The 14660-nt window shown below is 46.0% G+C and overlaps 1 protein-coding gene across 2 annotated transcripts in view; it reads right to left on the bottom strand.

The window, feature by feature from the left end:
• Window positions 1-14660, bottom strand: part of LOC126469895 (uncharacterized) — a 485688-nt gene that overhangs the window by 334079 nt on the left and 136949 nt on the right. For both annotated transcript variants that reach the window (XM_050097238.1, XM_050097237.1), the window contains exon 2: window positions 1286-1358. In XM_050097238.1, the coding sequence (XP_049953195.1) occupies window positions 1286-1358 (73 nt within the window). The remainder of the gene's footprint in view (window positions 1-1285; window positions 1359-14660) is intronic.

The raw sequence follows: 14660 nt of genomic DNA on the forward strand, positions 1-14660 counted from the left end.
GACAAGACATACCCTTGCCCATCACATGAAGTGGGACGAATATATAAAAATCGGAAACTAAAACAGATTTCCTACATATACAAGTAGTCATTGTATTCGTAATTAATCGATCTCAAACAGTGCTTGGATTGGTCGTCAGTCGTCATGAGGTTCGATGTATGTGTCCGACAGAGGGCCAGAATTTAGACTCTCACCAGTAAATTGGAAAACGTTGAAACGAATGAAAATTCGGTATGCATTTAAGTATTCGTTACATTCAGGGCTTTGAGTTCTATCACTTAAACAATGCCATTTATCAATAATTTCAGCTGAAAGCCAGAGTTTTGACTGTCAGTCACAAAGAAAACTCCATCAAAATCCACGAAAATGCAACACTTCGAACTCAGCACGCAAATAACAAAAACACAGAAACACACAGCACATAGGTAGGCTCATAATACTTTAACATTATATCCGAGAGAGCACAGATTTGACGGTTTCCCTAATGAGACAAAATGAATCACGCAAAGTTACATTCAGAACGCGAATTTACGCAAGAAAATTAAGAATGATAAGGGATTGAAGAAAATTTGTCTAACTTTTCCAAAGAAATGAAAACAATTAATTGTAATCTCAGTGGCAACTAAGTTAAGCGAATACCTTTGTCCTCGGTACCTGAGGAATGCTACAAGAAAGCGTTCAATACTTGCGAGCCCGAATAGAAGAATGTAAAGGTTCGCTTCCCTTTTTCGAGAGCGTCCACCCCACGCTCAGGGGAGGGGGACTCCCTGTTACCAGCCATGCACCTGTGGCATCCACAGACTTCCACCCCGTATCACTGATCAAATTTCTCTAATTTCACCACTACCTATCAACAAGTTAAGTTGTCACTGCGATTCCGCGCTGGACACACTGGAGGCAACTTCAAAATACCGTACTCCCGTTCTCGTACTCACACACTCACACGAAGTATGGAGCGAAACAAAACGGACTGTTCGAGAGGAAATAGATAAACACCGTTGCTCTTCTCTTTTCCAGAGACTACGTGTTGCTGTTACAGCGTGAAGTAGCAGCTGAACTAGACGCTACCAGCGTACTAAAACACACTTCTGAAACAGAGTCTACCGACCCTTTTCAATGTCTAACCTTGTCAAACCGTCTTTATACGAAAGTTTTTAGTTACATAAAAAAACTGATGTAGTAACTGGGAAAAGCTGTATCTGTTAAAATATCTGTTCTGACCTATCACAATGCCTGACATATTATAAATCAGTTATGACTGGAATTCATTGAAAAATGTACTTACCATAAGCAATGCTTACTCCAGTTGCGAATAGTAGTACGTGAGGTAGCAGGGATCTGGAGCCACAGTCTGGAACCTGGAAGAGCAATCCAACATATTAAGCGTCACGGAGAAAATAAAACGAAAAGTAAATGGAACAAAGACGTCCATTGTAAGAATCGTGGTAGGTGTTAACATTAAGTAATCAACAAACTACAAATACAGTTACCAAGACAATAGATATTAACTTACCCATGCGTTTAAAGATTTTATTTTCTTCTCAGATATACAGGGTGCGGCTCTTAAATCCGGACAAATATCAATTCGAATTTCCCGCCATATCGCAGTTCCGCCGGCGGTCGCGATTGTCGTTCTTGACAGCCATAGGCATCTAGTAAACAGTCAGAACCTCAAAATGGCCGAGATGTTAACGGACAAGTGCAGAGTACAACCGAAGAGCCACAATTATCGCATATCTTCGTGCTGGGCGTTTGCCCACTGAAATAGTTCGATTCTTCGGGTACCGGAGATCAACTGTTTACGATGCTGTGACCAAGTACAATGCTTCGGAGAAATCTGGGGAAGGTTCTGTTAACCTGGCGAGGAAACATTCAAGGAAACGCGTGTCACGAACTGTTGCACTCATCGAAAAGGCTCAGGTGCTGATTTCGGAGGACCCGGGTCAATCGCTGAGGAAACTGGCGCCAGTATTTAATGTCAGCGAGTGAACAATGCGTCAGATGGCAGAAGAGGACCTCATACGAGCCGTTTAGACCAAAACTGTCTCTCGGATAACGTTAACATGTTCTGGTCAAAGGAGTTGTGACCCCTGAATAGCCCGCATTTGATCCCCCACGACAACTATGTTTGGAGCGTAGTCGAAAGAGTTACCAATAAGACGAGGCACCCTAAAGTATCTCTACGCACCGCTATCAAAGCAGCATTCGCGAATATGGACAGCACTGTTTTAAAGAGTGCGTGCGATCGCTTCAGAACAAGATTGGAGGCGGTCATTGCGGCTGAAGGGAGTTACATCGAGTAATGTTGCTCTTGAAAGATACCACCACTTATATGTATAAGGATTTTCACTTTCATTGTATTTTGTTTCAATAAATTTGCTTTGAAAAATTCATTTGTCCGGATTTAAGGGCCGCACCCTGTAGAAATATCATTTTCAATCTGGAAAGCAGCTGAAAGATTTGTGTGTGCAGGTACTGACAGTCTGCGCTTTTTTCCACTTGTAATTTTCGTGTAACATATTTTCGTCATAGCATTCGAGCAATGATCAAACCCTGACGCAGATAATAAATGTTATGTTATGTACAGTCGCATAGATGTTACTCGTTCCGAACATGCCATGAAGGCCCAAAGGTACCGTGTCATCCTCAGCCCACAGGCGTCACTGGATGCGGATATGGAGGGGGGGGGGGGGGCATGTGGTCAGCACACCGCTCTCCCGGCCGTATGTCAGTTTCCGAGTCCGGAGCCGCTACTTCTCAATCAAGTAGCTCCTCAGTTTGCCTCACAAGGGCTGAGTGCACCCCGCTTGCCAACAGCGCTCGGCAGACCGGATGGGCGCCCATCCCAGACAGACAGCGCTTAACTTCGGTGATCTGACGGAAACCGGTTGTACCACTGCGGCAAGGCCGTTGGCCATAGATGTTACTAAGAAGTGAAAAGATGTGGTATATAAATTTGTTTCCAGGATTGCATGAAGCAATCATAACTTTGATCCGTAGTGTTTCGTGGAAAAGAACGAAACCATAACAAAACACATTCCTACTAATACTTTTTAAGAAAATGAATAATAATTTTCTTTCTCAATTTCACATAATCTTTCGCGAGTAATACGCAAGTGATTAAATTTCACACTTGACTTACTTCAGGTCAGATTGTTACAACGCCTAATATGTTCCATAATTTGCCCTAGAAAGGTATAACTATTATTTGCGCTCACTGGTTTATTACGTTTTGTTCGGCATTACACCTTCATAGCACTTAACTGGGTTGTGCTGCTCCTTTGCAGTTCAGGCTGCCGGTGTTCGGACCTTAAATTGCTGTTCTTGACAAGTAGGTTCGTTTCAGCAGTATAATGTGAGTGCCGGCCTCTGTGGCCGAGCGGTTCTAGGCGCTTCCGTCTGGAACCGCGCGACCGCTACGGTCGGAGGTTCTAATCCTGCCTAGGGCACATGGATGTGTGTGATGTCCTTAGGTTAGTTAGGTTTAAGTAGTTCTAAGTTACAGGGGACTGATGACAGATGTTAAGTCTCTTAGTGCTCAGAGCCACTGAACCATTTTTTTTTAATAATGTGCGTCTACGCATCCGTATGGTAGAACGGGAGAAATAAATCTGCGAAGAATGGAAAGGATTCGTGGAATAAGTTGAGCTTATACCTTGCATCAAGAGTCTTATTCGCTGCATATCTTAACAAACAGTAAATCGGTCTTCAGTATAAGTTTCAACGCAACAGCTCTTTGCTACCCATGATCTTATCGGACGTGTTGTCCCCTTGTACTGCACCAGTTTGTGAAACTACTCACCCAGTCGGTTCTAGGGGTCCTAGTGTTGAACATGTAATTCGAATCACGCAGCGTCATGAAGTTTTCACATACACAACGTACTGCCTGAGGTGAAAGCCATCAGCTGCCAGAAGAAACTCTAGAACGGACCGTTGATTAAACCTTAGATGTTTGGCTTTGTAGTCTGGTCCCTAAAGAATCAGATGGACATGCTTTACTGAGTTTCTGAAAACATTCAGTCCTATCCGAAGTGAATAAAAACCTACAGAAAATTTCATCGAAATTGTTGAGGAACGATAACTGACGAAAACGAATCGTCATTGTGTTTCGCGCTTTACTTCTAGATACCGTTTGTTGTTGGAAGTAATTTCAGTCCGTCAATGCCATTCGTTCCAGTTCATTTCTGAATGTAAGTTCCACAGCGAGCGGCACAGCGTAGACATAGGGGAAGAGAAAGATACGGTAGACATCTTTGCCTCTTTTCTTCACAAACCTGTGCGATTCAAGTGAGAGTACAAGTAAAATAGTTTGTGGAAGACTGTAAATGCGTTGACTATCTGGACGAATCCCTTTTACAACTGAATGTGCGCCTTAAAATCACAAAAAAAAGAAAAACTATTCGTGGAGGGTGAATGACAGTGAAGCTCAGTGATATTCAGGGCGCCCATTAGTTTCCAGTACATTTTTCTTCTAGTAATGGGGGACATAAAGATGCTAGAGAATCAGTCCGTACCAAGACTGTATATTTATTTGTATACTGTCAATCACACCGTACTACTGTGCAGAGCTGAACACCACGTGAAATTTAACGCTGGATTCTGGATGCTTGCCAAGATCTGAGAAAGTGGGCAACTAACTGGCAAGTCGAATGGAAAGGAGCCGAAAGTCAGGCACTCCTATTCACAGAAAGACGACCTCCAGAAATTAGAAGCATATGACTATTGAATATTTGGAAATTTTTGGAAATTTGTGGTAAGTTCATATGGGACCAAACTGCTGAGGTCATCGGTCCCTAGGCTTACACACTACTTAATCTAACTTAAACTAACTTACGCTAGGGACAACACACACCCACCCATGCCCGAGGGAGGACTCGAACCTCCGACGGGAGGAGCCGAGCGAACCGTGGAAAGGCGCCGTGGACCACGCGGCGACTATTGAATACTCTAGTTCAATAGACGACAGTCATGTACTACGCGATGATATTTGATCGCTAGCTAAGGTTCAGACAAACAATAGAGACACACATCGACAAACTGCAACGGCTTCAGAACCAGACACTGCGATGCGTAGTCGACATGCCAATAAACTTGCCGGACTGCTACACGTATACTTCAAGCCGACGACGAAGAATTAGATTAAAATGGCTCAAATGGCTCTGAGCACTATGGTACTTAACATCTGTGGTCATCAGTCCCCTAGAACTTAGAACTACTTAAACCTAACTAACCTAAGGACATCACACACATCCATGCCCGAGGCAGCATTCGAACCTGCGACCGTAGCAGTCGCGCGGTTCCGGACTGAGCGCCTAGAACCGCTAGACCACCGCGGCCGGCGAAGAATTAGAGATCAGACAATTAGAGAAATAACAGGCCACCTCGATCATCGGAATGAGGTATCAGGTGGCTACAAGCGACCAGTGGCAGTGCTGTATTTGGAGTAAAATCACGAGAAGGAGGTAAATCCATCTTTCATAATCCAGTGGTTACCAAGCAGCCCGTCATATCAACCACTTAAGAAAAGCAGTCAATACTTGAAAGGTAATACATTACGCCAAACCACTCAATAATACGGTACAATCCCTTAACAGAAGATAGCTTCCTCCACGAAGTACACAAAACACTTTTATGTCGACATCCGAGCCAGTGTGTGGTACATCCAACTCGTAGCCAAGTACATCTTCTCATTCCTAGCAGCCGGCGAAGTAGAGGCGTCATTGGAGAGGTTACATTCAAGGAAAGTAGGTGCCTCTCACATGCTAATAAACCTTATGATATTTTAATGACGCAGTACTTGATTGTGAAACATGTGATGTCTTACATTCTGTAACGAAATTTTATGATCTGAAGATGATTGTGAGCACAATCGAAACCGGTCATATTATTTTATAAACTCACGGTCTAGACAAATAAAACTGAAATAATATCTGGCGTTACTCAAGGAAATGTTATCTAGACCTACATCTTAATACATACTCCGCAAACCACCGTACAGTGCGTGGTGGAGGGTACCCTGTACCACAACTAGTCGTTCCCTTTCCTGTTCCAGTCGCAGATAGAGCGAGGGAGAAACGACTGTCTACATGCCTCCGTATGAGTTCTAATTTCTCGTGTCTTATCGTCGTGATGCCTACGCGAAATGTATGTTGGTGGCAGTAGGATCGCTCTGCAGTCAGCTTCAAATGCCGGCTCTAAATTTTCTCAGTAGTGTTCTACTAAACTGATGTGTTCTTCCCTTCAGGGATTCCCACATGAGTTCCCGAAGCATATCCGTAACACTTGCTTGATCACCGAAGCTACCGGTAACAAATCTAGCAGTTCGCTTCTGAATTTCTTCGATGTCTTCTTTCAATTTGCCCTGGTGCGAATGCTAAACACTCGAGCAGTAATCAAAAATAGGTAGCACTCGTGTCCTCTATGCGGTGTCCTTTACACGTGAACCACATTTTCCTAAAATTCTCCCAATAAACCGAAGTCGACCATACGTCTTCCCTACCACAATCCTCACATGCTCATTCCATTTCATATCGCTTCGCAACGTTACGTCCATATATTTAAACGATATCACTGTTGCAAGCAGGACGCTACTAATACTATATTTGAAAATTACGGATTTGTTTTTCCTACTCATCCACATTAACTTACATTTTTCTACATTAAGAGCAAGCTGCCAATTATCACACCAACTAGAAATTTTGTCTAGGTCATCTTTTATCAATCTACAGTCACTTATCTTCGGTAGCTTCCTGTATACCACAGTATCATCAGCGAACAACCGCAGATTGCTGCCCACCCTGTCTGCCAAATCATTTATGTACATAGAAAATAACAACGGTCCTATCACATTTCCCTGGGGCATTCCTGATGTTACCCCCCGTCTCCGATGAACACCCGCCGTCGAGGACAACATACTGGGTTCTGTTAAGTCTTCGAGCCAGTCACATATCTGGGAGCCTGTTCAAATGGTTCAAATGGCTCTGAGCACTATGGGACTTAACAGCTATGGTCATCAGTCCCTAGAACTTAGAACTACTTAAACCTAACTAACCTAAGGACATCACACAACACCCAGCATCACGAGGCAGAGAAAATCCCTGACCCCGCCGGGAATCGAACCCGGGAACCCGGGCGCGGGAAGCGAGAACGCTACCGCACGATCCCGAGCCTGTTCCTTATGCACGTAACTTCGTTAACAGTCTGCAGTGGGGTACCGTATCGGATGTTTTTCGGAAATCTAGAAATATGGAATCAGCCTGTTGCCCTTCATCGATGGTTCGCAGTATATCACGTGACAAAAGTCGAGGACAACATACTGGGTTCTGTTAAGTCTTCGAGCCAGTCACATATCTGGGAGCCTGTTCAAATGGTTCAAATGGCTCTGAGCACTATGGGACTTAACAGCTATGGTCATCAGTCCCCTAGAACTTAGAACTACTTAAACCTAACTAACCTAAGGACATCACACAACACCCAGCATCACGAGGCAGAGAAAATCCCTGACCCCGCCGGGAATCGAACCCGGGAACCCGGGCGCGGGAAGCGAGAACGCTACCGCACGATCCCGAGCCTGTTCCTTATGCACGTAACTTCGTTAACAGTCTGCAGTGGGGTACCGTATCGGATGTTTTTCGGAAATCTATAAATATGGAATCAGCCTGTTGCCCTTCATCGATGGTTCGCAGTATATCACGTGAGAAAAGAACAAGCTGGGTTTCGCACGACCGATGCTTTCTAAAGCTGTGCTGATCCGTGGACATGAGCTTTCCGGCCTCTAGAAAATTTATTATATTCGAACTTAGAATATGCTCTAGAATTCTGCAGCAGACCGATGTTAAGGATATTGGTCTGTAGTTCTGAGGATTCGTTCTTTTATCCTTCTTACAGACAGAAGTCACTTGCCCTTTTTTCCACTCACCTGGCACTTTGCGCTGGTCGAGACATTCGCGATAAATGCAAATTAAGTACGAGGCGAATGACGCAGTGTACTCTTTGTAAAGCCGAATTGGGATTCCATCTAGACCTGGTGAATTATTTGTTTTCAGCTCTTTCAATTTTTCCTCTACGCCAGTGATGCTTATTACTATGTCACCCATACGGGACTCCGTGCGAAGGTCAAACGACGGTACGTTTGTACGATTTTCCTGCGTGACCGATTTCTTGAAAGTGGTATTTAAAAGACCCGCTTAGCGATTTTACATACAATCAAAATTTCTTCGGGTTCTCCACCAGATCTACAGCCAAGGTATGACGGTGGTAGCTGTTGTATGCTACGCCCATAGATCGTTTCACAGACGCACGTATCTCTACTAATGTTTCCCTGTTGTCATTTGCGTGTCCTCTTTGAACGGAGAGTGCAACAGCCTTTTGCTTGCTCAGCGTTTTCCGAATTTAGTTGTTACACCACGTTGTGTCTTTTCCGTGCTTCCTCCGCTTACTAGGCAAATACTTGTCCAGAGCAAGATTTATAATCTGTTTAAACTTTGCTCATAATTCCTCTATGTCCATCATTTTGGAACTAAATGATTTTAGTACATTGCCTAAGTGAGACGCTAACAACTGCTTATCTGCTCTTTCTAGCTGAAACGCTCTCCTAGCCCTCTTGACTTGTTTATTAACTTTGTAACCATAACATCATGGTCGCTAATTCTCGTCTCTACACTGACACCATCGATAAGGTCCATCTGTTTGTCGCTACAAGGTCCATGATACTTCCATTGCACGTGGGCTGTCCAACTAGATGCTCAAGACAGTTTTCGGAAAACGTGTTCAAAAGTATTTCACAAGACCGTCTGACTGTACCCCCTGCAATAAATCCGTACACGTGCAAGTCTACACTCGGTAGGATAAAGTCACCACCAACTGCACACATCAAATACACTCCTGGAAATTGAAATAAGAACACCGTGAATTCATTGTCCCAGGAAGGGGAAACTTTATTGACACATTCCTGGGGTCAGATACATCACATGATCACACTGACAGAACCACAGGCACATAGACACAGGCAACAGAGCATGCACAATGTCGGCACTAGTACAGTGTATATCCACCTTTCGCAGCAATGTAGGCTGCTATTCTCCCATGGAGACGATCGTAGAGATGCTGGATGTAGTCCTGTGGAACGGCTTGCCATGCCATTTCCACCTGGCGCCTCAGTTGGACCAGCGTTCGTGCTGGACGTGCAGACCGCGTGAGACGACGCTTCATCCAGTCCCAAACATGCTCAATGGGGGACAGATCCGGAGATCTTGCTGGCCAGGGTAGTTGACTTACACCTTCTAGAGCACGTTGGGTGGCACGGGATACATGCGGACGTGCATTGTCCTGTTGGAACAGCAAGTTCCCTTGCCGGTCTAGGAATGGTAGAACGATGGGTTCGATGACGGTTTGGATGTACCGTGCACTATTCAGTGTCCCCTCGACGATCACCAGTGGTGTACGGCCAGTGTAGGAGATCGCTCCCCACACCATGATGCCGGGTGTTGGCCCTGTGTGCCTCGGTCGTATGCAGTCCTGATTGTGGCGCTCACCTGCACGGCGCCAAACACGCATACGACCATCATTGGCACCAAGGCAGAAGCGACTCTCATCGCTGAAGACGACACGTCTCCATTCATCCCTCCATTCACGCCTGTCGCGACACCACTGGAGGCGGGCTGCACGATGTTGGGGCGTGAGCGGAAGACGGCCTAACGGTGTGCGGGACCGTAGCCCAGCTTCATGGAGACGGTTGCGAATGGTCCTCGCCGATTCCCCAGGAGCAACAGTGTCCCTAATTTGCTGGGAAGTGGCGGTGCAGTCCCCTACGGCACTGCGTAGGATCCTACGGTCTTGGCGTGCATCCGTGCGTCGCTGCGGTCCGGTCCCAGGTCGACGGGCACGTGCACCTTCCGCCGACCACTGGCGACAACATCGATGTACTGTGGAGACCTCACGCCCCACGTGTTGAGCAATTCGGCGGTACGTCCACCCGGCCTCCCGCATGCCCACTATACGCCCTCGCTCAAAGTCCGTCAACTGCACATACGGTTCACGTCCACGCTGTCGCGGCATGCTACCAGTGTTAAAGACTGCGATGGAGCTCCGTATGCCACGGCAAACTGGCTGACACTGACGGCGGCGGTGCACAAATGCTGCGCAGCTAGCGCCATTCGACGGCCAACACCGCGGTTCCTGGTGCGTCCGCTGTGCCGTGCGTGTGATCATTGCTTGTACAGCCCTCTCGCAGTGTCCGGAGCAAGTATGGTGGGTCTGACACACCGGTGTCAATGTGTTCTTTTTTCCATTTCCAGGAGTGTAGTTCAAATGGCTCTGAGCACTATGGGACTTAATGTCTGAGGTCATCAGTCCCCTAGAACTTAGAACTACTTAAACCCAACCATCCTAAGGACATCACACACATCCATGCCCGAGGCAGGATTCGAACCTGCGACCGTAGCGGTCGCGCAGTTCCAGACTGAAGCGCCTAGAACCACTCGGCAACACCGGCCGGCTCAACTACACACATCAAAACGAGTTTTGCATCACCCCGGTTCCCAGAACTCCTGAAGATAGACGCTGACTGTGGATATTGTATCAAAGACACAGTCCCTTTGACTGTTCAGAGACGTTACTAAACCCGCCTAAAGATGTAAACAACCATGCACGAACGGCGCCTATTAGACGCACGGGGTCCAACAGCCGATCAGTTCCAGTCATTCCACCAGGTAGGAGCTACACGGCTCGTGTTGCCTGAAGTTCGACCATGCCTAGACGGTCAGTACCGCTGTTCGACCGCGTCCGCATTGTTACTTTGTGCCAGGAAGGGCTCTCAACAAGGGCAGTGTCCAGGTGTCTCGGAGTGAACCAAAGCGATGTTGTTCGGACATGGAGGAGATACACAGAGACAGGAACTGTCGATGACATGCCTCGCTCAGGCCGTCCAAGGGCTATTACTGCAGTGGATGACCGCTACCTACGGATTATGGCTCGGAGGAACCATGAGAGCAACGAAACCATATTGAATAATGCTTTTCGTGCAGCCACACGACTTCGTGTTACAGCTCAAACTGTGCGCAATAGCCTGCATGATGCGCACCTTCACTCCCGACGTTCATGGCGAGGTCCATCTTTGCACCATGCAGTGCGGTACAGATGGGCCAAACAACATGTCGAATGGACCTTTCAGGATTGGCATCACGTTCTCTTCACCGATGAGTGTCGCATATGCCTTCAACCAGACAATCGTCGGAGACATGTTTGGAGGCAACCCGGTCAGGCTGAACGCCTCAGACACACTGGCCAGCGAGTGCAGCAAGGTGGAGGTTCATTGCCGTTTTGGGGTGGCATTATGTGGGGCCGACGTACGCCGCTGGTGGTCATGGAAGGAGCCGTAACTGCTGTACGATTCGTGAATACCATCTTCCGACCGATAGCGCAACCATATCGGCAGCATGTTGGCGAGGCATTCGTCTTCATGGAAGACAATTTGGGCCCCCATCATGCACATCTTGTGAATGACTTCCTTCAGGATAACGACATCGCTCGATTAGAGTGGCCAGCATGTTCCCCAGACATGAACCCTATCGATAACGCCTGGGATAGACTGAAAAGGGCTGTTTATGGGCGATGTCACCCACCAACCACTCTGAGGGATCTCCGCCGAATCGCCGTTGAGAAGTGGAACAATCTGGACCAATAGTCCCTTCATGAAATTGTGGACAAATACAGGCATGTATGAATGCAAGAGAACATGCTACTGGGTATTAAAGATACCGGTCTGAACAGCAATCTGGACCACCACCCACCTCTGAAGGTCTCGCTATATGGTGGTACGATATGCAATGTGTGGTTTTCATGAGCAATAAAAAGGGCAATTTTCTGCACAGGTTCCGGAACTCTCGGAACCGAGGTGATGCAAACCTTTTATTGATGTGTGTAGTATTACATGTTCTTGGTATTTATGCGCAACTGACCACAGACGTTCTTTGAATGACTCTACAACTCTCACAGCGGAGTCGGATGGTCGGTAAAGACATCCAACAATTACCTTGTTTTCACGTAGACATGTTATGCGCGACCAGGTAACTTCATTATCACGCTCAGTTTCAACCTCAGTAGAAACAACATTTTTGTCGACTGCAATGAACTCTCTCCCATCTATCGGCACCTAATCTGTCCTTCCGATAAACATTCCAACACTCTCTAAATATCTCAGAACTTTTTACTTCGAGTTTTAGCCAGCTCTCAGTCCCAAGAATAATTTGAGAGTGTTCTTTAGAATTTTCTTGGAGGGCAGTAAATTTGGGACCTTTGTTACGAATACTTCGACAGTCTTCTGATAAAATTTTTACAGTCGAATTGTCTTTACCCTGAAAGTGGTCTAATTTCTCTATACGTGTATCGATTGGCGAGTGTTCATATACAACTGTTCGCTCGACGAAAGATCCGTACCCAAAGACTGGAAAGTTGCACAGGTCACACCAATATTCAAGAAAGGTAGTAGGAGTAATCCACTAAATTACAGGCCCATATCGTTAACGTCGATATGCAGCACGATTTTAGAACATATATTGTGTTCGAACATAATGAATTACCTCGAAGAAAACGGCCTATTGACACACAGTCAACATGGGTTTAGAAAACATCGTTCCTGAGAAACACAACTAGCTCTTTATTCACATGAAGCGCTGAGTGCTATTGAGAAGGGATTTCAGAACGATTCCGTATTTCTGGATTTCCAGAAGGCTTTTGACACTATACCACACAAGCGGCTCGTAGTGAAATTGCGTGCTTATGGAATATCGTCTCAGTTATGTGACTGGATCTGTGATTTCCTGTCGGAGAGGTCACAGTTCGCTGTAATTGACGGAAAGTCACCGAGTAAAACAGAAGTGATTTATGGCGTTCCCCAAGGTAGTGTTATAGGCCCTTTGCTGTTCCTTATCTATATAATCGATTTGGGAGAGAATCTGAGCAGCCGTCTTAGACTGTTTGCAGATGACGCTGTCGTTTATCGACTAATGAAGTCATCAGAAGATCGAAACAAACTGCAAAACGATTTAGAAGAAGTATCGAAATGGTGCGAAAAGTGGCAGTTGACCTTAAATAAAGAAAGGTGTGAGCTCATCCACATGAGTGCTAAAAGGAACGCGATAAACTTCGGTTACACGATAAATTAGTCTAATCTAAAAGCCGTAAATTCAACTAAATACCTAGGTATTACAATTACGAACAATTTAAACTGGAAGGAACAAACAGAAAATGTTGTGGGGAAGGCTGACCAAAGACTGCGTTTTATTGTCAGGACACTTAGAAAATGTAACAGAACTACTAAGGAAACTGCCTACACTACGCTTGTCCGTCCATTTTTAGAATACTGTTGCGCAGTGTGGGATTCTTACCAGATAAGACTGACTGAGTACATCGAAAAAGTTCAAATAAAGGCAGCACGTTTTGTATTATCGCGAAATATGGAAGAGAATGTCACAGAAATGATACAGGATTTGGGATGGACATCATTAAAAGAAAGACGTTTTTCTCCTCCGAATGCGTAAATATTTTGTTGACACCGACTACATAGGGAGTTACGATCACCAAGATAAAATAAGGGAAATCAGAGCTCGTACGAAAAGATATAGGTGTTCATTCTTCCCGCGCGCTATACGAGATTGGAATAATAGAGAATTGTGAAGGTGGTTCGATGAACCCTCTGCCAGGCACTTAAATGTGATATGCAGAATATCCATGCAGATGTAAATGTAGATGTACCTCAAACTACTGCCTAGCCTAAAAAAACCATATGCACTCCATAAGTACTCTGCTTCTTTTGTATAATGCACCCCTGACCTATCAAACGGAGTGCTACAAGTCCCCATCCGATAACGCAGGTCCTGAAATCTGCAGCCAAGACCGTCACAGAGACGACGAAGCCTTTGGTTGGGATTCTCCACTCCACTGCAAACCAAAAGAGCCCGATAAGCTGTGGGAACGGTGCTGGAAATTGCGAGCTCTGCTTGCACGCCTCGTCGAGGCCAGCAGTCTTCAATACCTCAGCCAGCCGCCTGTAAGAACTGAGGATTGTTCAACCTATGCGACAGGTGACGTGCCGAGGTGAGCCACAACCTGCAGACGACTGCACCCTGCACGCTCCACAGCCGCAGGCAAGGCCGCCTCCACATGTCGGATGAGGCCCGCCGGCAGACATACAGAGTGCACATTGATTCTCTTTCCAGCCCTGAACGCTATCTTCCTAAGGGGTTCCATAACGCGCCTATAGGCCCTCTGCCGTTCCTGATCTACATAAACGATTTTGGAGACAATCTGAATAGCCATCTTCGATTTTTTGCCAATGATGCTGTCATTTACCTCTTTTAAAGTCGTCAGATGATCAAAATCCATAGAAAAACGATTTAGACAAGATATCTGAATGGTGCGAAACGTGGCAATTGACTCTAAAGAGTGAAAAGTGTGAAGACATCGACATGAGTACTAAAAGGAATCGCCGGCCGGTGTGGCCGTGCGGTTCTAGGCGCTTCAGTCTGGAACCGCGTGACCGCTACGGTCGCAGGTTCGAATTCTGCCTCGGGCATGGATGTGTGTGATGTCCTTAGGTTAGTTAGGTTTAAGTAGTTGGTTGGTTGGTTGGTTGTTTGGGGGAAGAGACCAAACAGCGAGGT

The sequence above is a fragment of the Schistocerca serialis genome, chromosome 3, assembly GCF_023864345.2.
Source record: "Schistocerca serialis cubense isolate TAMUIC-IGC-003099 chromosome 3, iqSchSeri2.2, whole genome shotgun sequence".
Lineage (NCBI taxonomy): Eukaryota > Metazoa > Arthropoda > Insecta > Orthoptera > Acrididae > Schistocerca > Schistocerca serialis.